This window comes from Excalfactoria chinensis, chromosome 12, assembly GCF_039878825.1.
Source record: "Excalfactoria chinensis isolate bCotChi1 chromosome 12, bCotChi1.hap2, whole genome shotgun sequence".
NCBI lineage: Eukaryota > Metazoa > Chordata > Aves > Galliformes > Phasianidae > Excalfactoria > Excalfactoria chinensis.
The window spans coordinates 14,468,858-14,492,768 of NC_092836.1; the positions used below are offsets into that span (position 1 = coordinate 14,468,858).

Consider the following 23,911-nt stretch of genomic DNA (forward strand, 5'->3'; position numbering starts at 1 on the left):
TCTTTCTAACACATCATCTTCTCATTTTGTGTGTCTCTCCCTCAGATCCTGTCTTCCATTGAACTGCTGCAACATTCTTTACCCAAAATCAACCGGAGTGCTTCCGAACCATCTCTGCACCGCGCATCCCATACAGAGGACATAAATTCTTGCACATTAACATCCACAAGACTGCCTGTTTTTTAGGATTGTGCTTCCCTTCCTTTAATCTCCAGTGATGGGAAAGGAACAGAAGTTGTGCTTTTAATGCCTCAGTGTACAGGATCAGTGCCAGCAGGATCATCGGCATCCCCGTTTAAGAACAAGCTGCTAAGGATGTTTGCAGTTCTTACCCTGCAGGGACACAGCTCCACATTGCCTTTTTCTACAGTTTCTTCTACTGGGATAGTTAACAGACTACAAATCAAGAGGTCTATTACTATTTTTTTAATAGATGCACTTGAGCCTTATTTTTCCCATACACCGAAGAGATGGATGTTTCTTTGGCAGTGTTTCTGGGTTGATTTGAATCTGCTGATAAACTGGTATTTTTTACAGCAGGGATGACCTGCCCTGGCATTTGAGGAAAGCAAGATGATGCGTTCCGGTGCTCTCTGATTGCCCCGTGCCACTTCACACCGGGGGAGTTTTGCTGGAAATGGGTAACTGCAAACAAGACTGAGGGAAGAAGAAAGAAACTTTCTGGAAATCAGCTCCTGCCTAAGAGCTTTCATCAAGCCAATGAAATAAGTTAAAATGCTAATTCAACACAAAATAGTTTTGCAATAGTTTTGCACATAGAAGAAAAACTCTTGCAAAGGAATGGAGTATATTCTAAACTGTACTGCTCAGAGAAGGAAGCTAGCCAGTCTTGCTACGGTCATCTTCGGTAACTTAAGCGGCTTTTTTTGGTACTATGGACTTGTTTCTTGCAGCCCAATGAGGTGGTAAGTGCAGAAAGACAGGCTTTCATGGCTGATAAAAGGCTAATTAACAGTATCAGTATACTTCTGCAAAACGAGCATAGTTTTCATCCCATCTGAAGCTGTCGTCCAAGAGATGCACTATCAAGAGGAAACTGAGCATATACAGTTTTTCTTGCTGATTTGGGTTTTAATTTTGTTTTTATTGCTCCTGAGAAAATGCATTTATTGTAAGCCAAGGTTCCTCTGATTATCTTATTTTAATAAAATAAATTAAATTTTAGGTTTAAGATTCAATGTCATCATTTAATGTAGTAACTCATATTTTGACACACATTTACATTTGAAAAGTTCAGGAAATAACATTTGGAATCATTTTTAGGATAAATATTAACTGCACCAGTAAAAATAGATAAAATACTAGATGTGACAACCTATCGGTTCCCATTCACTTTACTTACAAGATGGTGTTGGTGTTACTGTAACAATCTTTCAGCAGCATCTACTAGATACATACACTGATACACCATCAGGTGAGTCACCTGCACCATTTCTGCTCTGCATTGAATCTTCTGTGAGCCTGTTTTTTTTCCCTTAGGTGACGTGTTTTGTATTGGTTGATTGGGCAGCAGGTGACAAGAAATAGGTGGTCTGACCTAAGAGTTACTTTTTAGATCAGTGTTCTGTTCAAGTAGAGGAGAATTTCAAATGCATAAGCCAGAAATGTACCGGTTAAATAGCTTGACTGTCCTCAGAACATCACCCAGGGATTAGCATTTCATCCTTGTAATTGAGCATTGCCTTAAATGTGCATTTGGCATTGGTGGAAACAGTGCTGTATACAGATTGGCATGCTTTTCAATGGTGTTCTTGTTAGTTTAATTGCAGCCCTTTCTTATTTTACCTTCATTTTAATTAGTGTTGAAAAAGAAGGAATAATGGAAAAGGGAGGTGGTGGAGTTGCTGTCCCTGGAGGTGTTCAAACAACGAGGCAGATGTGGCACGGCAGGATGTGGTTAGTGGGCAATATCGGTCTCTTCCAACCTTCATGGTTCTATGCTTCTATGAAAAGCTGCTCTTCCTTTAGCACTGAACCCCCAAAAGGAAAGTAATGGTTCATTCTGATTTAAAAACAGGTTCTTTTTATGAAAGCAGGAGTGTTATTTTTATTAGTATTTGATGTCAATCTAGAGTTTGAAAGCTGTAAAATGAAGAAGGTAAAAGGTCTGAGTCCGTCCTACTGCTTTCACATTAGAGCTTGTCTTGATGTAATTGCTAGGCAGCTCTGAAAAACAAGTCACCTTCTGTACACCAGATTTTTGTTTCCTGCTTGGTTTTCTTGTTACTTTGCTCCAGGAATGCCCTGTCGAAGGTAAGGACTCTTCACTGACTATTTTTCAATGTATATTTTTCATTGCTGAAAATATTAATGTGAAAAAAGTGTAGGAACAGCTAAAAAAAAAAAGCTTCAGTGGGGAGGCTAAGGGGTGTAAGTGCGTATTGTTGAGTAGAAAGTACGCAAGAAAGAGCATCCATCTGACAGAACTGCACCTCTCAGCTGTACTTACCTTCCTTCACCTTCGCAGTGAGTGATAAGAGCTGCACTGTGATACGATTTACTAGATAAGGACCATGACTTGTGCCTTCAAATGCCAGTTTTAAAAAGAAGCAGAGCGGTAAGTGGTTCTAGATGTTTATGAGCAAGGACTGACTAAAGAGTAGAGTAAGCACTGTGCAGAATGAATTTTAGCGCTGAAATAATCCTGCAAACATCACTACATCTCCTAGATCAGAACAGAGAGCAAAGTTTGCATGTTCACTCTTGGGAACTGGTTTGTTAGCCGGCAGAGATGGAAGCTGTGTAACAAACCAGAGGGACAAAGGGCTGTTTTACACAAATGCCTCTAAATACACCTTGCTTCACAGCAATTTCTGCCATCTCAACAATCCAGCTTTCTCAAATGCTGCAGTCCTCAAACGGTGAACAACCTTACAGTGACTGATGGGCAGTGTGTGTTCATAAGGTAGCAGAAGTGTTGGCCCGTTGCTTGACTTTCAAGATTACATGCTGCACTTGCATGGAAAAAAATCTTTGCTTGTACTAAATACCCAGGAGCTATTTTAGTCAATTAACTGCAGAGTTGATACAAATGACTCAGCAAAAGTAACTTTTACAAATTCAACTGTCATGTCATGAATCGCTTTTGCTAGGAGTATAATTACAACAGAACTTAAAATGATTCTCAAAGCTTCAGCAGCTCAATCATGACTTAAAATCCAAAGAAAGAATTTGCTAACATTGCAGTTGGCTCAGAAGAGATGTGCTTCAATACCTGATTTCCTGGACCTCGACCAGTGCTTCCTTCTAATGAGAACAAGGTCCTGCAGGGAGACACCTGGAACTTCACCTGCCCTTTAAATAACTAACTGCCAGCTGGGGCCGTGAGGTACTTGGAAGTAGGGCTGCCCTGAGAATACACTACAGAAGGATGTGACTCGGTATGCTAGAAATACAGGGCAATGGAGAAGCCCGAAGTATCTGCTGCCCCCACAGGCAGGGTGAGCAGTGCTCACTGTTTCTTTTTTGACTGAAATGATTCAACATGGTACAGATGCAAATCATTGATAGAGGGGGATCAGAACATTATTTAGTTACCTCATTTAATTTTTGCTTTAACCCAAATGAAGGTTTCCCTTTGAATTAAACACATTTGATCTTGTAAAAACAAGCAAAAATTATCTACTACTGTTTCAATATTGAAAGTTTCTGACTTCTTACGCAGTGCCCAGTACCAACTTTGTGCTGCAAGTATTGTTTACCTGTGCATTTTTTACTCCAGTACTTGGAACTACAGCTCTGCCTGGAGGTTCTAAATTGCATTTGCTTTACGGCAGGTGCTGTAGGAAATTAGGAAACCTTTCCTGCAACTATACACCTCGTTACTTTACAACAGTGGTAGGAACCTGATTTGTACCATCTCTGACAGCCTGGCAGTGCCCTCACTACTGAAGCATTCACGGTAGGAATACACTGAGCCCTACTCTGAACTCGATGCTTTGACATATGATGTATGAGCACTTTTGTTGTTGTTTTTAAAAAAGGAAAAGCTGCACGGATCCTAGTGTGTTTCTGCAGATAAACACTCAGTTAATTTAGGGGGAAATATGCACCCTATGCAGCTAGAGCAACAGTTTTTAACACATTATGCTTTAAAAGGCAAGAGAGGAGCTGTATGTAACACTACCATTCAATTTACAAGACAGCTTATGTCAGGCCAAGAGGAAGACGACCCTCTTGGGATCAAGGGATTTTTTTCCATGCAATCAATTTAAACTTTTTAAATATAAGTTAGTACTCTTGTCGCCATACAACAACAACTATCTGAAAACTTCACCAGGACTGCACAAGTAGACCACAGGGCACATTCAGTCAGTCCAGCTGTGCTGTAAGTAGTAAAACCACTGCTAAATAAATAGCTAGATTGTTACAGAAGAAAGGACCTTTGCTTGCCTTTATTGAGAAGTAGCAGAATCCTCCTCAGCCCCAGAAAGGTGCATGAAAAGTTCTCCGAGTTCTGTTACTTGATCATCTGTGCTGCTCACCGTCCTACTTTCCCTGTCTTCAATAAAGTCCCACAGGCGAACAGAGTTGAAGAACTGCAATAGAAGAAAACCTGATTTAGCTTGGCCCACGTCCATTAGAAGTTCATTTCCTTTCTCAGTCACCTTTCCTCATGAACTTCTTTATTTAAAAAAGTTGAGACTGAAAAGTTGGCATTTATTAATTGTTTCAGCAATATCTGCTGAGAAAGTTACAACATAAGAAATAGCTGGTGTCTAACCAGCCAGTAGTAATGAGCTGTATCTAAGTACTGTTAAACTAGAAGGCCTGTCAACCATTCCAGATGCTGGCTGAGCTATAATGAGACTTTGAGAAGGCTTTAACCATTTTAGCTGTGAACTGGACCTGCTAGGTCTAGGCAAGCAATACTAATTTTTAATACCACTTTAAGTCAAAGCTTTAACCGTAGAACCTCCTTGAGAAAAAGATCGGCAATGAGAAGCACTGGGAAAACAAGATGAATTATTGTTATTAAATGAAAGGTGGCTTCCTAATAACAAACCTCTGCCTCAAGGAAAGCTGAGAGATACTTTTCTGAGGCCACCCATTGTATGACACATCTTTAAGTAGTGCACTTCACATTCAAGGAGTGTCTTCAATTACAACTGACTGTAACATTTCCTTACCCGCACGGTTCCCTCAGAGCTGAGCTGTTTCCTTGGTTTCTCAGGCTCAGCTCGTGTCCCATCTGGATAGGCATGAAGGTAAAGACACTTTCCTCCAAATGGACAAGTTCCTTTCCCTTGTTCAAAGTACTTGCAGGGTTTTTTCCTGTTTCAATGAGAAAAGAGTTGTTGCCTTCAGCTAGCGAGGAAGCAGATCACTCTGTACTATTACAACTGTAGTCTGCTAGTACCACTAACGTACCAAGAGTTCTGGTCTCCTTAACTGTTAACAGTTAAAGCAGATTGGAAAGAAATCTAAGGGTGGACAAAGGAATACACAATTGAGCACCATCGTAAGTTTATAAAGAAAAAATATCTTAAGCCACTGAAATGAAATGACGTTCAAAGAATGCCATCTATCCAGCAGGGATGCATTTCTATCACACTGAACAAACCCACTGCTATTTGTTAGCACTCCTCCCCACTTCCTTGATCACTTTGTTTTTATGAACGAATTGAGTTCTTCTCATCATTTTCTTTGGCAGTTCTGCGATAATAATAACAGAATTAAGTTTCCATCAGCTTTGCTGGTCAGCTAATTTTCTGGAGCTGTGTAACCACTTTCTATGAAGGTGTTATTGCGGAGGGGTGGTGTGATGGGTTGTTCTCCAAAGAGAAGTATCTGGAGGGAACTACAGGGAAATTGCAATTGAACATCCAAACAATGTGCAAATGGCACAAAACTGTTCCCTATAACCTACACACAGCCTACAAAACAACAAATACATGGGGAAGAAACCACAACGAAAGACAAAAACACTGCCCCAAATGCAGGCAGTGCATTCAAAGTGAAACTGATCTGTCTTGGAAACCTGAAGTCACAGAGCACTTGTGTTCCAACCTAACTCAGTCAGGACTTCTCTTGCAGAATGGATCTGCACGGTGAGCACCCCTGCTCTTAGACTTCCCTTTAACAAACACATTACTGGCATTTTTTCTATGAAACAACACACCCTCAAATTAATTTAACTGCCAAGAGATCATTCATAAAACCCTCTGGTTCAGAAATTATAACGCAACGTGATACTCTTAGCTGAGCGCTTAAAGCAAAAGCCCCTTTCTGTATTCTCGAAATAACAAAACCAAAAGCCAAAACCCAACTTGTAACACCGCTACCTGACACCACTTTTCCAACAAAACAAGTCTACTTACGTAGAATGTGGTCATTTACAAACCACTAAGCCAAGATTTTTAGCACAACTTATTACCCTCAATACAAACTCGTTTAGAATTAAAATATGAAACCACAATGGCAACAAGGTATTGAAAACAAAAAGCTCCTCAGCGGCCCAAAGAGGAGAAGGACACTCCACAAGATATTCAAAAGCCATGTGGATGTCTACCTGTGCAACCTGCAGCAGGGAGCCTGCTTTAGCAGGGGTTTGGACTGATGATCTCCAAATATCCCTTCCAACCCCCTCAACTCTGTGATTCTGTAAAGTGATTCTATTCAACTACTTTGTCCAACAATAAACATAAAGCAAGAAGCTGGTTTGAACATTTAATGGAGTATTACCGCTTTCAGCAATTCTGCTGCTAAGCTGTAAGACAAAACTCCCCAAGAAGCTGAAGAGCTGGTAGGACAGCTGTGCACAGATTTAAGTAATTGCTATGCTGACTCCATAAGGCAAGTTTTAAAAGCTGGTGCACGTCACAGTTAATCTATGCACAATATTGCAAGACAGCCATGACTCATTTGTGTCAGGCATAATCCTGCTTGTTTCCCTTTAAAGAGTGAGGTAAGTAATGGTTCCTCATTGTTCTCTGAATAAAGTGACCCTTACGATCTCCATGCAAGCACAGCTTTGCAAAGCTGCTGTAACACAATGCTTTCACAGACCTCCCCAGTGTTCCAATCACCAGGCAAATCTTTACTAGACAATAACGGGAATGGAGTGATGCAGTATTTTACGTTTCCAGTAGCCATTACATAAGACCTGTAAATGCGTATCCCATATCGTAAAAATTAAGTTTTCCTTTCTCATTTGTTTTCCTCAGTGTGTGACAACCCTCCAGGCAGTTACACCCAACAGAAGGCACATGTATCCAGTTTTGACAAGTGAACTGAAACAGCCTCAATATTTCACGAGTTCAAGTACCTCCTGAACTATAATTACAACAGACCCTTCGATAGCAGTCACAAAGTTCAGCTTATAAAGAACAGTGTGCTGTTACCAGTGATAAAGAGTTATCTGTAGAATAGATCGTAATTACAAAAAGCTTAAAAATAGAGGCACTTTGATTGATTAAGTGTTGGTGAAACTCAAGGACAACACGAGGAGTACTTTGGTTGATGAACTTACCCCACTCCCTGCTTAAATGCTTCAATCAGCTCGTTTTTCTTCTCCTGGTCTTCTACCCAATAAGCGCTGGGAATGACGAACTCTGATATCACACGGCACTCTGGGCAAGACCTGAATGGATCGAGATAGAGAAACAACGCTTTGTTACTTTCTGAAAGCAGCGCTCGGTGTATTAGCCAGGAACTGCATGTCCCAGAGTGGAAGGGAGACAGTCTGCCAGGCTGACCAGACAACTTCGCAGCACATATGGGCACGTTTGTTACTAGCATCAGCTGAAATAATCTGGCTGACTCATAGAATGACTTGGCTTGGAAAGGACCTCAAAGATCATTTAGTTCCAACCCACTGCCACAGGCAGGGTTGCCAAATGCAGTAAGCCTTGTGCTGCTTTGCATTTATTTCAAGACTTGAACAAAATAAATAGATATTTTCTGAAGAAATGTGGCTAAAGTTCCAGTGCACAGCAATAAAGTGTTACTACCCCTGCCACAGAAGCCCCATGGAACACCTGGTGTCTCTGCAGGGAGTGCTTTTCAAACTGATGCACCCTGCCTGGCCTTGTACTACTGTGCACATTTCTAGCACTTGGACCAAGATTTTCTGAGCTCATATTTTACTAATGGATGTACTAGTATTTATAGCTACGAGATCTCTTACAACCACATTTATTCCTCTTATAATGTCAAAGTACAGCAGAATGCCCACCCCACTGACACAGGTCACGAAGACAACGGGCTGGTTAACATGAACTTACTTTATAATTGGATTCTCAAACTGCTTGGCACACCTCCACTGCCGGATGCAGGACAAACAGTACGTGTGATTGCAGTTGGAGAGGATCCCAAATCTCCTCTCTGAGGCTGATGGCTTTTCGTATACCACTTCCATGCAGATGCTGCACACTTTGTCCTGACTTGCCTGAAAGGCAAAGGCCTTCTCCATCTCATGCTCAAATGTTGCCATGCACATCTGTCACAGGAGAGATGTCACTGATTATTGTAGTCTATATATTGGACCATTCTTTGTAAAGCCAAAGTGTCTATGACATGAATCTATTACAGGAAAAACACGATACACTGATGGAGAGCAACCCTACTATCCTTCATCATCATCATATAATCTTCAGAACTTTAAGAGTGATCACATAATTCCACCCTCCCACGTTCTCTGTAGCTTTCTAAGTATCACAGGTAGGGCTGCCTGAACATTTAATTTACACCCGTCTACATCTGTTACAGAGCAACAGTTATGCAAGGCAGTGCTTCAGATATCCATAATTCAGGGTCCAGTATGGATGCTGCACTCAGGATGTTACTCTGTTTATCAGGAAGGCCTCAGTCATCAGGATCTAAGTTTTACCCTAGATAAGGAACTGGTTTCTTACTACGGGTGTCTTACAGCAGTTATCACACCGTGCTCAGTGATGTATCAATTTCTTTTACAGCATTACAACTGAGACCTCCCGTCGGCTACAAAAGACATCTTCCTAAAAGAGTTCTAGAGTATTTGGGGAGAAGGCAAGTTTCCCATAGGAAAGGGGAAGTCACTGTAAAGTGCTGTCAGCATCAGTGTTACCACTGGGGCCCTGGATGCTTGTCATTCTACAGATAGACAAACTACAACAGGCTATTCCACAAAACACACCTTTCTATTTTTAAAACAAACAAACCAAACGTAGCACTAAGCACACACATCTCACACCGATTTCATGTTAACATTACCATCTCGTGAGCCTTCCTCTGTTCTTGGTCAAAAGGGTGAAGCACTTGCAGCCCGCATATTTCACACACGTCCCCGTGCAGGTAAAGGCAGCGCTCCCCGAAGTGGCAGGCTCCTGCTGCAGCGTAAGGACACAGCTGCTCCCCATCACCAAAGGAACTTCCAGCTACCGGATCTTCCAGCCCACTGCAAATAGCTTCCAAATACGAATGGGGCTTCATTTCCACATGATCACTTTTGTCATTGCAACACACCACATCATTTGCGGCACTGGCTTTTTCCTTCTCTTCATTCAAGCCACACAGATCTTAAGAAAGAAAAATGTAATATTAACAACACAAAACACAGCACAAAACCGACACAAGAAGCTCCCTATACTTTCTTTTCAATGAATACCAGTTTTTAGCTTTTTAAATGTCTTCTAAATAAATTCTTCTCAGTCCTAAGCCTCTTTCACTCCTACATTACAAGACCTCTCACAAACCACCTATTGAAAAGACCAGTTTCAAGGTCTCTTCAGCTGCTCTGTTAACAAACATGGTAAAAAAAACAAAACCAAACACCTCATGGCACATGGGTGTAACTGGCCCCACTCAGCATGATAACCAATGGGAACAGCACCAGCAACAAAGCTCAGTAGCTTTGCCCCGCAGCATCACACAGAGGGATGGATGTCCCTGTGTTCATGTTCCTGAGCACTGCCACCATCCTCCAGCCAGCAACACCTGGCACAAAGCAGCCAGGTTTCACACTTTTAAACGCCATTTCACTGAGAACAAAATGCACAGAAAGATCTGACAGGCAGCGTTCTGACCAAGAAACCCACCCCAAACCAAAAACATCTTCCAGGACAAGCCAGGTTAAAAGCCAGTCAGTTAAACACCGTCATTAAGAGGTACTGACAGGCACAGTTGTTTAGAGGAAAGGGGCCTCACAAAATAAGGAAGATCTCCAGAACCTCTTCCCCACTGTCCTTGAAACTCAAGTTAAAAAAACATGAAAAATGAGCCAGAACCAGAGGACAACATCAAGGATAAGCACAGTAGCCTCCTACTCACTTCTGTCCCTGAGCACAAGCGTCTTCTTCTCCCGTTTGCCACTCTCACGCAGCTTGCTCTTGGTTGCAGCTGTGCTGTGCTCAGGTGCAGGGCGAGGGCTGAGCAGAGCTGCTGATGCCATAGCAGGAGGCACAGGAGCTGCTGCACCCCCAGAGGCAGGGAGCCTGACGTGGTCGTACCTGTGAGAAACACAGTAAGTGCTGGAAAAGCTCAGCTCAGCTCAGGGCACAGTGGAAGGACCGCTACTTTGAATGTACTTATTTACAGAAAGGGTTGTTTTAACAAGTTGCCTGAAATGTTCAGTCTCTTCCAAAGCCAAACTGAAAGACTTCTTAGACTCTGCAAAATGAAAGCATGTCAAGATTTTTCTCTCTAGAGAGGCCTATCACAGCTGAAAGACCATCATTCACGTGCACGTTAGATCAGGTCTTTGTCATCCTCACGCAAAGAGCTTTGTTGTCATTTCTCTGAGAAGCAAAATTAAAGAGCCGTGCAGTAAGGACTGATGTGACCTCATTCTCCCTGTCCAAGCAGGGACATAAAAACTTCCTGCTCCCATACCACCGTGATGTCGTGTCTGCACACAGGACAGGAAAGGTTCCAAATGACTATGGAAATATGCTCTCAGCAGCAGAACAAAGCAACCAGTACAGTACAAAGGTTTCTCCAGCAAAGCCATAAACATCAGCAGCCCATCCGCATCCAGAGCCATCAGCTGTCCCAGCACTGCTGGAGCAGCAGATCAGCACTCCGCAGCTGCCATCTGCGGTGGCATACAGTGCTAATTCCATCTGAGCAGTTTATGAGAGCTGCAGAACTCGAAGTGCAGCTGGATGCAGGTCTGATACAACAGGCAAAGGCCAGGGAAGGAACACAATGCAGCAACTGCAGCCACACGACACCCTGACAGCTCTGGCTGCTGCTGAGTACCACAGACACAGGGCTCTGCCATCAGAATGGCGCTGGGAAGAAGCCCCAGCTCTGCAGCGCACTGCTGATGGCACAGAACATTCCCTAGCACACAACATCTACCAGAGCACCTCTGCAGGAGTTTGAACCCAAAGGCCGCAGCATAAGGCACGGAACCACTGCCCACAAAGCTGAGAGGAGCACAAAGAACACCCGCTTTGCTTTAAGGCAGAACCACAACTCCTCTAACTTCAGCACTGGGATGTGCAGAAACACGGCCGTGTGCTGCACCCTGCAGAGCAGCAAAGCACTGCTGGGACACTACTGTGTCCTGCACAGCCCACAGCAAACCTCATGGCCTCGTACTGCCTCCTGGGGAGCCACACAGCCGGTGTTCTGCTTTTAGTGCCCAACGCTCCTCACGATGAAGCGAAGCACATGAAACCTGATGCCTCTTTTCCACAGGATAAGGCCCAGTCAAACCATAGCACTATGTACGCTGTATGTAAGCCCACGTACGTTGGCTTCAGGAGGGGTAGAAAATTATCCTGTCGTTTTTGCCACTCAAACACCTCATCTCTCCTCGAGCTTCGAGTCCCCCCCGGCTCCTCAGGAGGCACGGCACCGGCTCTCACCTGCAGCGGGCTCCATAGGCGCACTGCCCCTTCTGGTAGTACTTGCAGACGGTGGAGGACTTGCTGCTGGACAGGTCGTGCGAAAACAGACACTTGTTTCCCTCCCGGCACACTCCCTGCACGTAGTACCTGTGGAGAAGCACCCGGTCCGGAAATGGATCCTCTCTGGGAGGCGCCTTCCCGCGCGCAGAGCGCCGCCCCAGCACGGGCCCTCACGAGGCGCGGCGGCTCCGCGGGAGGCGCTCCCGGGACACCCCGCCGGTTCGGGGCCGCGTGGGCCGCGGCCACCGCCACCCCGTCCCTGTGGGAGCGGGCCCGTCCGTGCAGGCCGCTCACCTGCACGTCACCTGCTTGGTGCTCATCCTCGCCCAGCTCCGGCCTCCCCGCCCGGCCGGCTCCGCGCGCCGCACGCCCGGGTTCCGCTCCGCCGCGGGGAAGGGGCGGGGCCGACACGGACACAATTACCCGACGCGCCGCACCACAGAGACGCGGCCCGGCGGGCTAGAGCGTCGCTCGGCGGGACTCATGGAGGCGGCCGCCATCCTGCGCGTGCGGCACTGCGGCGCCGCCATCTTCTGCCGCCGCGCGCCCCCGCTCTGCCCCGCCTGCGGCCGCCCCCTGCGCGGCACCGGGCTGCGCGCCGCCCCCGTGCGCCTGCCCTGCCCCTTCCACAACGGGCACCGGCAGCACCGCGCCTTCCTGCTGCGGCCCTCGGCCGGCCGCTTCCTGGGGTAGGACCGGCGGGAGGATGGGCGTTACGCGGCGGCGGGCCGGGGGCTGCCCAGGGGAATATAGCAACTGCCGTTTCGCAGTTTCACAGGCGCTGTTTTTCTTTCAGAGAATACGACGGGAACGCAGATCTCCACGTCGGGATATCCAGCGCTCGGGGTAACACGCGTTTCGTAGCTGGCTGACAACCTACTGCTCACTGCTGCCTCAGGCACGCAGCGCTGCACGGAGCACGATGCTAACACCGGCCGTGCACCCACACCGCTGTGCAATGCACACAGCAGTAACCAGCTGGGAGCCCAGCTGCTGCCCGCAGAGTACCACGTAAAGACCAACACCCCACATCCAATGAGCTGTCTTGCCTTGCAGCAGTCCGCGCGTTGAGCGAGTCAGAGCCATGTGCCTCTTCTCCCAGTTCCACCTCAGTGCTGAGGAGCTGCAGAATGGAGGTGACGGGTGACCTGTATGCATGACAAACAAATAACAGCAAGGCAGCAAAAGTTGGAGAAAGCTTGGCTTGTTAAACAGTCATTGCTAACTCTGAAGTCATCCCTAACTAAAACAAGCAAGCAAACACTGTGTTAACAGTCATTACAGGTCCCCAGAGCACAGCAGCCCAAACTGATGTTTGAGTGAGGTACTGCATTAACAGAAAAGCGGTCTGAATAGGAGGTGTTAGAATGAAACCTGGCAGTCCTTATTAAGAGATCGGAAATTACCTTGTAAAAATGACAACAGTGCTTTGATACAAGTAAACATTGCACTTCCTGCTCTAGTTCTAGAAGGTCTCTGAGGGGAAGCTACGGTCTAGTTAAAAGAGTGGCATTAAGAAAAAAAATCAGTAGCTTTCAACACTTAAAAACGCAAATCTATTTTCCCCAGTACTACCTGCCAGCCCATTGCTCTTTATTTTCAGGAGTGGTGTATAATTACAATGAAGAGGGCATTCACAGGGATGAAACCGGATGGGAGCAGTGCATTAGTGTCCCACTAGTACAGCCAGATATGTTTGAGCTTCTTCAGCAGTGGGATCACCTCCTAGAGGAATTTTCTATGGGAGAGGAGTGGCTTCCTCACAGGTATGTAGCTGAAAAGGTGAATGCAATAGGAATATTTAGGATGACAAATTAGGCTGTTCTGTTTTGGATCCTGTGAGGTTTGTGGTTCGTTCAGCTCTGTGGAACACACACATTGATAAGAAACCAGTCTGAAACCTTTAAGATTGTCTTGAAACTCAGTGATCGTTTTTAAGGATGTGAACCTTAATGTGATGAGGCGATTATAGAACAAGCTTGAGGATTAGGCAGATGGCAGGTAGTTATTCAAGGCCAATGGAAAAACCAGCACTGTGTGGTGAAGGAGAGGAGTAAATTACTCAAGTTGTCAGTAGCCAACATGAAGCATTTGGTAGAATCTGGGAAACATTCTGATGCTGAAAAGCACAGGTAAGTGTTACATGCTCCTAGCTTAGTGTAGTGGGAGAAAAGTCAAGAACGTTTTAAATGAGTACTCCTATGTAGTTAGTATTAATCCTTGCACTCCTGGCACTAATGATTGCCAATGGGACTTCCACTTGTATACTGTATCAGCGTATCAGTGATAAAACAGAGTTGATTTTAATTAAGATTGCAAGTTAATGCACTGAATGAAGTGTCTGTGGTGCCTCATAAGGTTACCACTGCAGGAAGACATTTTCAAGATAACACAGTAACAACACAGAAGAGCAAAGGTTGACAAGATAAAAAACAAAGAAGTATTTTTTTAAATACTTAGAAGTAATTAGTGCTGACTCTTACTGCCACAATCTTTTTCCTAGGTATGAAGAACATGACCACAACTGCTACACGTATGCACTGGCATTCATTAACAGCGTACTGACTGCACAAGGAAAGCAGCAGATGAGTAAAAGTGAATTTACAGAGAAGTTTGTGATTCCACAGACAAAGAATGCCTCCAAGTATATTACCCTTCATCAGGAGCTAACCACTAAAGACTTCTACATTGTTCCCCTTCCTGATCAAGAAAAACAGTGCTGAAAGAATCTACAAAATGCTATAGGATAAGGAAGCCGTAAGACACCAGGCCTCATTAAGACACACAATCTGCCTGATGTACTTAAAAAGACAATTAACTTTACGTATGTCAACCTGAGCATCATGGAAGGATCAAGAATCTACGCGTATTTGGATGAAATAACATTCCTGCAATATACACATGAAAAACTGCTGTGGGGACTGCCCATGTGAGAAAATGCTTTCCTATTCACAGACCCTGTACATTGTGTTCTGTTGAGACATTCAAGATTAGAAATCGTGATGGCTGTATCATTAAGGGATTTAATAAATCAACTGTTGAAAGAAGCTCTTTAAAACCATTTTCCCCATCATGCATATGGTTTAAAAAACAAAAAAAAGGAACTTGTGCTTGCATGTTGCTCAAATCTGAAGTCTGTGACAAAACAAAGTCATTTTCCTTTACTTCAGCTACTAATAAAGCATACAGATTTATAACAAATAAATCCAGTCTCATTGTCAGATATATTTCTTTTCCAGTCCTTACAGTAATAAATTACAACATGCTATTTCTGAGTATATCAGAACCCATACCTCATTTTAAGCTTTTAATTTCAACCGATGAAATATAAATACATGGCAAAGTAGCAGTGTCCCGGTAGAACTATCTGCTATGAAGTATTAGTTATTGTAGTACCAAAACATGAAGTAATCTCTAGTTACAAGTACAGCACTGTGCCACATACAGTCAACACACACGCAGATGTTCAGCTTGAACAAAGCAATCGCTCCATTGACATTTCCATTTTACATCTTTCTATTAAATGAACAGGATATAATTGGATTTTAGACAGCATTTATACATACCAACTAAAAATGCTGAGAGAAACTGATGATGAGCCATTGTCTCAGGGATCAGGTGAAAAAACAACAAAATGTTTATAAAAAGAATTAGATTCTTCCTGTACATTCAGCTAAAGATCATCTTGCTCACTGCGCTCACGGGAAGACACCCAGCGAGTTACAATCAGTTCCTGCAATTAAAAATAGCTACTATTACAGAAGTGAAAAAGATAAAAACCACTGCATTGAGACTGTCAGATTGAGCAGACTGACTTACATGATGTAACCTCTGCAAACAAATGACTAGGTTTTTGGCCACCCTGTCCACAGCAGAGGGGTGGTAGTCAATGATCAAGGCTCCTTACAACCCCAGTCAGGATTCTGTTTTTCTTTGTTTTTAAACACCCATAAACCACACGCTTTCCATAGGTTCCCCGCCCATGAAAATATAACAGAGTTGTAGCAACATTCAAATTTAGATTGGAAAACCTGAAGTATTTAAACAGGATGTAAAGCACTTCTCGTATCTTAGGGCACAAATAAATCTAGCTATTTTATTGCAGCCATGCACGTAAAAACAAAACCCAGCTAAAAATCAAGCAACACTTCAAGAGGGCTCTCTTCTGGTAGGTTGTTATGTGTCCAGCTGCCCCAAGGGAAAATTAACACAGGCAAAAGAGAGAAGTAATTACTCACCTGAACCTTAATTCTTTTCAAACATTCTGGTGTGGCCATCTCTTCTTCAGTCATATCAGATGGTTTAATCAAATAGCATAACATAAGTTCCTGTTGGTAAACAGAAAACAAGAAATGAATTTCAACTGATTTCTTTCTATACAGGTTTTGATCAATTAGAAATGTTAATTAGAAAGTTGAGAGAAGATGTCTTCTGCAAATCAAATCAGAGAAGAGCTGTATAATCTGCGTATCTCATTTTCCTTATCAAAGCAGAATCCTGTGTTGAGATAAACTATAATCACAACACAACAACTGAGCAGCATGATTATGAGAATAACATCACGTATGAGGCTCTACCACAGAAAAAGTTTCCAGAAACTTTCGATTCTGAAGCTGAAAACAAAATCCTTGTACACAGAGAGGGATTTAAAGACAGACTTGGTAACTGGAAAAGAAGCATCCCTTGGGTCTTTCTACAGTTCTTCACACAACATTTGAAGTTCCTGCAGAGGAAAGAATTTAATAACCTTCTTCCAGACATCAAGAGCATATTAACTTGTTTGCCTGCTAGCAACTCAGCGTGTTCTTCTGCACACTTGAAGCAGAACTCCCTTTCCAGCCTCATGCCCAATTCCATGTATTTTGGAACTAAACTGTGTATTTATCATTTCAAGGCTCTGTTAAAATGAGCAGCTTCCGCCATTACCTTAGAAGCATTAACAGTCGTTCTGTTCAAGCCAGACAAGGACATCCAGCTCAGTGGTCTGCGAAGAGAACCTTCAAAATTGTTGTCAACTAATTCAGCAATGACAGAGTAACTGAAAACAAAGGAGATGGGACAATTAACAGAAAGAAAATTGTTTTAAGAAGATTTTATAGCTTAAGAACTTGAGTAAAAAAAAATAATCTGTATTAAACAATAGGCCACCATGCAGCTAAGAAACTCACTCTCTTTCCATTAGGCAAGAGGAGAAAAGATCAAACTGCTAACGTGCTGACTGGCGCTTTCCCTCCCTACCCTTTTGCTGGTGCTTAGAGTTATTCTTTCATGGATGCCAACCTGATATTTAGGAACAATTTACTATTTAGGTGTTAAACATGACTAGCTAAGGAATAAAGACCATTATCATGATTGATCATTATCCCACACAGAGGGGTTGAAATGAGATGATCTCTGAGGTCCTTTTCAACCCAGACCATTCTATGATTATCCCTTAAGAATCACATTTTTTTCCCCTTCCAAATTACATAAATTATCCATACTATATAATTTCAAAACTCAGTATTACTAAATGATATTCCCAACTACATTCATCATGAGTGCTAAATATGCTCATTTCAACTTTTAACTTGTAATATTTTACTACTGTCACAAGAATACAATAAAACTGTGTTACTTAGTACCTCTGTTAAAAGAGGCACTTTTGCATTCCCAGTTTGAATATCTGGCAAAGTGGGTTAGGAGTATGTGCTTAACCAGTGAAGACACTAAACTAGCATGAGAGAAACTTCCTGATTTGAAGTTAAGAAGTTAACCAAGAACATAAGCTTCTAACCTTGCGTGATAGAAGGGAGGGCCCTTTCGATACAGCACTGAAAAGGAAGAGAAACACCTGAGTTAGGTAATCACAGTTAGTGCCTGAGTTTAACATCCGGCTCCATAAATACTTCTACATGCTTCATAAATCTTAACTACACTAGACAAAAAATTTCAGCACTTCTGAATTTTGCTCAGAATTAAGTTGTCCCAGTAAATGAAGGGGAGGACAGACAGACAATTAATATGGGAGCAGCAGGGCCAAGAAGGAAGTGGCAGGTAAAAATGCAGAAAAGCCAAAAGAAATTATTAATTGCCATGGGGAAAAAGAGCTTGGAATTTTTCTGCATCAGATTCATGCTCTTAATACCATATTTGCAACACAAGTAGAGCTGCTGGAGTACAAGGGGAAGATCACAGAAAGACACTGAATTCCTGTTTGAAGCAATCGCTTTCCACAAGTTCCTAAATACTGCTACAGTCCCATCTATAGACCCACTGAAAGTTCTATTTCTGTGCTCACATTTCCTGCCTTCCCTCTGTTGTGAGTTTGCAAGAGATTAACTCTTTAACTAGAACAAGTTTTTTTATACAGCTGACTCTCAAGAAAAGCACCTTATTCCAGTAGCAATCATGATTTGCATGTTATCCACTAAAAGCAACATTAGTAGCATCAAATTAATAAAGTCACAGCACAAGAACCTAGAGGGCAGGGCTGAATCTTTACTAGCCTTAAACTAATCAACTTCATCTGGCACAAGGTGATGCAGCAATATGCTGAACAACAAACTCAGGCCAAAGGAACAATGACCAACCTAATATCTAATGAATAAATCAGGTGATCAATATCAGAACCTCGCTGACTTGTGTACAATTCATAGAAGATACCTTTCTTTACACACATTTTCCCATAACAACAGAATAACTGGATGGTTTATGCCAATGTGAGCTGAATGTAGTCCTTGAATTACTTAGCAAGGGATTATGGACACTTCTCATTACTTCTGTATGACAAGAAATTTCTACCATTAGCAAACAAGCAATTGCAAGAGATTGTTTGTTCAAAGAAAGCTACTCACAGAGATCAGTTCCATACTTCAGTCCAACCTTGGGGACCCAGCCCTTGCTGCGGAAGTAATGATACGCCATGTAAGTAGTTTTAAAACTAGGCTTCACCTCGCTGAAAATTTCCCATAGCTTCAAAATTGTCAAGGGCTCCTAAAAGTCACAGATGAAGGCATTAACATCATTACATTAATATTACAGCACGTGCAGAATATTGTGTGTAGTACGGAGTAAAAGCAAAGTATCAGACATCACAGTCCCAACATGATGAAAATGAACTTCAGAGAACAGCATGCAAAAACCCCAAATGTAAGAGAAAACTGTAGCTTCCATTTGGTTTTTCAATCGTTTCACAATCAGTCCCATAAGGCTCTTATACAATAAGAAATCTGACAGATCTTAAACTCAAACCACAGGAAGATTAAAGAACAATCTGTATATATGACTATGCACCATATTCTTCCTATGCTGCCTTCCCCCAAATCTATTAACCAAGCTGCAACAAACAACCTTCCTCTACAGAAGATCCTGCTTGCCTATATTTTGGCAGCTGTGTTTGCCATGACAAACAAAACTGTCAGACCAATATGTTATAAGCAGAAATGTTATTACTTGTTAGAAGACAAAAAAAAAACAATTACTCTGCTTGGTATTCCCTCCTTTGGGATTAAGAACATACAGTGTTGTTATATTTGGTAAAACATTCATAGCAAAAGAGGCCCAAATTACCCCAAATTACAATGGTACCCCCATTAATCACATCTCTTACCTCACCATAATAAACAGTCAGACATCCCAAAGCGTACACCAAGAAAAAAGCCTGAAAAACCAAAAAGAATAGCTTTAACTGGTATCTAGAGTTAATTTTCCAGGCAAGAACAAAGGCTCACATCAAGACAGACAAATTGCTCGTGAGTTTCTTCTGAAGTTTCTACTTATGACCTTTGCATTTCAATAGAGTACCACAAAAATTATGCACGTGCTGTTGACTCCTGAGGGCACTGTATTAAAACTGTGAATATATTCAGAAAAGAGCACAACAGAAGCAGGATTTATGTTTCAGAGACAGGCATTAATATGTTATCTAATATTTGAAACGTACCTCTTCCAAGCTGAGTTGTAAATATTCAAAAATCCTAAATGGATTTCTTCTGCAGATGAGTTTTTCCTTCTTGACAAACTACAACAATAAAAAAATTACTACATTACTAAGATGTTAAACTGGAAAAAATACTGAATAAGCTTTCTGTGATTATAGCCATTAAACAAACAAACAAAGAGCCTTACATTTTCTTGTTCATGAGCAGAGCCCTCTTCATCAGCAGAGCCCTCTTCAGGACATAAGCTATTTTCTTCTTCCTCCTGCACAAGCACATACTCTGGGGCACGTTCTCTTGACTTGGCCATGTTACATGATTCTTGCTCAGGGCCCCCCTTAGCCTTGCAGCCACAATGCACATGAGAACCATGCTTCTGGCAGGACACTTGGGCTGTCTCTTCCACGTCAGCAGGCTCCCGTTCTTTAGAGCCAAGAGCAAGCACGGCATCAGAAGCTGGATCTCCTTCTGCATAGGCTTTCTGGCAGGATTCCTTCTGATGCTCAGGACTTGAAGTCACGACGTTTCCAGTATCAGTAGAAGATTGCCTGGAGAGTTCTGTATTTTCTGTGTTTGGGCCCATTGTGTCACAGCTTTCACCAGTTTGCTCAGCTCCACCCTTTTCCAGAAATGGAAACTCAAGAGGCCTAGTGTAGTTGTCAAGAATTTTGGTCACGGAGCAGCTGTCAAATCCTTGCTCTTGCAAAGCGCTTTTGGCCCACTGAACACGCTGCTGGTACCTAGAGAACAAGCAAAATAAATGAGAAGTTCCAGGGCTTTACACCCTCTAACACCTTAAAAACACACATGTAACAACACCACAACAGTCCTAATGCCCATCTGCCTTCGCACACTCAGTGCCGCAGCACTAAAGCCAATACTAGCTGTTTTCCCTAAAGGTGAGGACCCAAGAAGCCAAACTTCTGAATTAAAGTAATTGTTTTCTTTGTTGTCATCGCAGAGTGGAAGCAAACACAGCAGCTAACATGCCTGCTCTATGGATAGTTCACATCCTATTTAAGTGGAACAAAATAAATACGTGATCCAACACCCCATTTTGTTAAATGGGCAAGCTAGTAAATATTAAGAGAAAATATAGAAAAAAATTAAAGCACTTACGTAGCATAAAAATTAAGAGCTTCTTCAGCCCACTCTATATTAATTCAATAAGCAAATGGCAAAGTTTTTCAATAGCCTGCCCCAGAAACCTCTCGCTCCCCCTCAGCTGAGGAACAAGTTAATTATGCTTGGCAATATGAATTCATTACTCACACTTAATCTTGGCTTTTGTTCAGCAGTTAACACAGGTAACCTAACATCAAAAACCACGCTGAGTATCACCTAATTTATTTCAAGTTTTCTGAACACAATTTATAAACGAAATAAAAAGAAACAGAATTCAACATTACTGACACAGCCCACATCCTGAAAGCAAGATAAAACATGAACTAAATTCTCCTGCCTCCTAAAAGAGAAGAAAAAAGTAACATAAGCTGACTTACTTTTTTGACGTGATTATAGGCATTTTTAGGTTGGCACCTGTTATTAAGAGAAAAACATACACTGTATCATCAACAGAGTTTTCATGTCATTTTGATCACTGAGATAATGACTCATGCTTTCAATAATCCATGCCATCTTGGTCCTGTTTGCATTGGTTAAGTGGGAGAACTAGAAATGGCACAGAGGTAACCAAAAGTAAAGCAGTCTGCAGAAGATCAGCTAAACACACCACTCTTCTCCAGCCTTTACCGATGGGTACATAAGGATACTGCAAATCCAGTGATGTCTACGGGATTTAACTGTTGTGAACAATACGCATAAAGCATAACAGTTTCTCCTTAACAAACCAAGAGCACACCAGGTGTAACCAGCCGCTAGTGTATTAAAAAATCCACATGTCCTTGCCTTGTGATGTCATGAACAGTAAAAACTGGGGTTTAAAGCCAAGAAAAGCTTGATAATTGTAGGCAGAAAAGTCCAAGGATGACACCATTACTTAGCAGAGCTCCTGAACAACAACTCAGTGGAGTCCAGAAGGATGGATGGAGGGATAACCACACACCTGGTTTTCCTAGGAGTCTTGTACTGGGCATTATCAGAGACAAGATATGGAAACAGGCTGAACTGTAACGTAGCACAACAGACTACTTTGTGAGTGATTTATATAGATATATATTCAACAAGTGACATCATAAGTGTTATTAGAACAACGAAAAGAAGTACAAATGGGCACAGCTTACCTTGCCACTTGGAAACCAGCGAAGGATCAGAAATGCTGTACACTGGCCGACTCCTTGAAAGAATGCCTTTTCCAAAATAGCCCTTCAAAGAAAAGGAAAAATCCTTATTTTATCATCAAACGGAAGAAAACGGACTTGCAAACTACAAAATGTTTACTGCTTTTGCAGACAAACATCACTGAAATCCTGCAGCTTTTAATCTCGGCCCAAAGCCTGTTGTTTAACTTCTGATAACTCATTTAACGTTTGCACTTGAAAATTTAATTGGGGGAATGTCGGGTCTTTATCCTCAGTTTTAAACATTTGTCAGGCAACTTCTTGGAACCTCTGAAAGAAAAGGCAGAAGCACCTGTGTATTAACAGTGATCATGCATAAGGAAAACAGGGATACAGTAACTGCATAAGAAGGGGGATGAAGTGGTCCTCAGCCATAGAAGGCCTAAAGCAGCTTATTTTACTCAAAAAGCCTCTTCATTTAACTCTAGAGTCACAAGAATTTTCTCACTTATTAATAAAATCTCAACATTCCAAACTCCTGACCCGTAAAACAAGAAAATGCTTCCACAGGGCTGCAAACGATTTTGATAATATAAAGGTAGCAGTCACAATACAAGGTAATATCTCAGTATACATTTTGCATGTTTTTTTCCCCTTGTGTCACTTCAATACGTATTTTCTGGGATAAGAATTCACTGCTTCTGTCGGTTTGATAGTGGATGTTTTGTGCTTGTTTCAGGAGTTAAGACACGGAGGGAGCAAAGCACCGCCCTCCAACCGCCGCACGGAGCACAGCACGGTCAGCACCTTGTTGTACAGCTGATCCATGTCCTCGGGGCTCCTCACCACGACGTTGTTGTTCACCATGTCAGCCCGGCACATCCTGAAATCCCCCCCGTCGGCTCCCACAGGGAAGGGCGCCTGGTAGCGCTCAAACACCCTCCTTTTCCTTCTCGGGGGATGGAAAGCCGCTTCGGCCATCTCCCCACAGCAACGCCTCCTGCTATTAAGCGGAAACAAGCCGTGCTCAGCGCTCGATAACGTTCACTAACGTTCACTAACGTTCACCCGCGCCCGTCGCAGCGCTGCCCCCATCAGGCACCCGCCAACCCGGCCCGGCCCCGCCCCGCGGCCCGAGCGGCGCGGCAGGCGGGCGTTTCGAATAGCACGAGGCGCAGAACGGCTGCCCGAGCGCAAACCGCTTTCGGTATCGACCGGGACGAGCTCCGGGAGCGCCCGGCTCTGCAGCCGCCCCTCAGCGCAGCCCCTCACACGCCCCGCCCGGGGAGCGGCCGTCACGCGGCCGTCAGTCACGCCGCCCTCCCGCCCGAGGGAGGAGGCCCGGCCGGCAGCGCGGCGCCGCACCCTCGGCGACCACCCACGCGGCACCGCCCCGCTCGGCGCCGGCGGTCCCGCCCGGGGCGAGGTGTTGTGAGCCGGGCGGGGAGCGGAGCCGAGCCGAGCTGAGCGGAGCTGAGCCCCGGCCCCGCGGCCGCCGCCCGTCGGTCCGACCGCACGCACCGGTCCCAGCAGCAGCAGCAGCAGCGCGTCACTCCGCCTCCAGCCGGCTGCGCCTGCGCACGAGCTGTGGTGGTGCCGCGCGGCCCGGGGCAGCTCGTGTCGCGTGAGGGCGCTCCGTGCTCGCACTGCGTTAGCGCTGCGGTGTCGGCTGCTAGTACAGCGACTCTGCAAAAACACAGCGCTGCTATGAGCCAACTCATTTATCCCTGTTTAAAAGGCAGACATACGAAGCACGGGGTTATAGACAGTGCAGGTTATAAGGCCACACGAGAGACATAGAGCTAAATGTGAAAACACTCAACTAGTATTTCTGTGTGTTACAGCATGAAAAGTCGTCAAATCAAGTTGCTTTTAACTGAAATTAGAGTTTATCTAG

The 23,911-nt window shown here is 43.6% G+C and overlaps 4 protein-coding genes across 14 annotated transcripts in view; 2 read left to right on the top strand and 2 right to left on the bottom strand.

Annotated features, from left to right (window-relative positions):
* Positions 1-1,185, top strand: part of RAF1 (Raf-1 proto-oncogene, serine/threonine kinase) — a 32,785-nt gene extending 31,600 nt beyond the window's left edge. For 5 of the 6 annotated variants that reach the window (XM_072346913.1, XM_072346915.1, XM_072346916.1 and 2 more), the window contains one exon: positions 46-1,185. In XM_072346913.1, coding sequence (XP_072203014.1) covers positions 46-186 — 141 coding nt within the window. In that variant the 3' untranslated portion in view covers positions 187-1,185. The remainder of the gene's footprint in view (positions 1-45) is intronic. The other variant, XM_072346917.1, reaches the window with a different exon arrangement.
* MKRN2 (makorin ring finger protein 2) lies at positions 1,080-12,314 on the bottom strand. Of its 3 annotated transcripts, none has more exons than XM_072346924.1 (9): positions 12,150-12,314; positions 11,814-11,942; positions 10,270-10,448; positions 9,214-9,518; positions 8,247-8,461; positions 7,493-7,603; positions 5,151-5,295; positions 4,414-4,559; positions 1,080-2,265 (listed from the first exon to the last, which is right to left on the bottom strand). In XM_072346924.1, exons 1-8 carry the CDS (start codon positions 12,173-12,175, stop codon positions 4,416-4,418), a joined length of 1,254 nt encoding a protein of 417 aa, XP_072203025.1. In that variant the 5' UTR covers positions 12,176-12,314; the 3' UTR covers positions 1,080-2,265; positions 4,414-4,415. The 3 variants fall into 3 exon arrangements, with proteins under 3 accessions (XP_072203025.1, XP_072203024.1, XP_072203026.1); XM_072346925.1 differs by having other exon boundaries at positions 1,190-2,319; XM_072346923.1 differs by having other exon boundaries at positions 1,180-4,559.
* Positions 12,204-14,578, top strand: MKRN2OS (MKRN2 opposite strand). The gene is made up of 4 exons (XM_072346926.1): positions 12,204-12,544; positions 12,652-12,701; positions 13,459-13,621; positions 14,359-14,578. Exons 1-4 carry the CDS (start codon positions 12,339-12,341, stop codon positions 14,576-14,578), a joined length of 639 nt encoding a protein of 212 aa, XP_072203027.1. The 5' UTR covers positions 12,204-12,338.
* Positions 12,904-23,591, bottom strand: TSEN2 (tRNA splicing endonuclease subunit 2). Of its 4 annotated transcripts, none has more exons than XR_011905058.1 (12): positions 22,822-23,108; positions 22,018-22,099; positions 21,277-21,313; positions 19,965-20,514; positions 19,780-19,857; positions 19,447-19,497; positions 18,692-18,830; positions 17,632-17,668; positions 16,782-16,893; positions 16,094-16,183; positions 15,422-15,588; positions 12,904-13,003 (listed from the first exon to the last, which is right to left on the bottom strand). XR_011905058.1 is itself a non-coding variant. In XM_072346920.1 (12 exons), the coding sequence occupies exons 2-12, from the start codon at positions 22,993-22,995 to the stop codon at positions 15,529-15,531; spliced, it is 1,410 nt and encodes a 469-aa protein (XP_072203021.1). In that variant the 5' UTR covers positions 22,996-23,017; positions 23,536-23,591; the 3' UTR covers positions 14,860-15,528. The 4 variants fall into 4 exon arrangements, 3 of the variants coding, with proteins under 3 accessions (XP_072203021.1, XP_072203019.1, XP_072203020.1); XM_072346920.1 differs by lacking the exon at positions 12,904-13,003 and adding an exon at positions 23,536-23,591 and having other exon boundaries at positions 14,860-15,588; positions 22,822-23,017; XM_072346918.1 differs by lacking the exon at positions 12,904-13,003 and adding an exon at positions 23,380-23,496 and having other exon boundaries at positions 15,042-15,588; positions 22,822-23,017.
* Between the last annotated feature and the right edge of the window lie 320 nt (positions 23,592-23,911).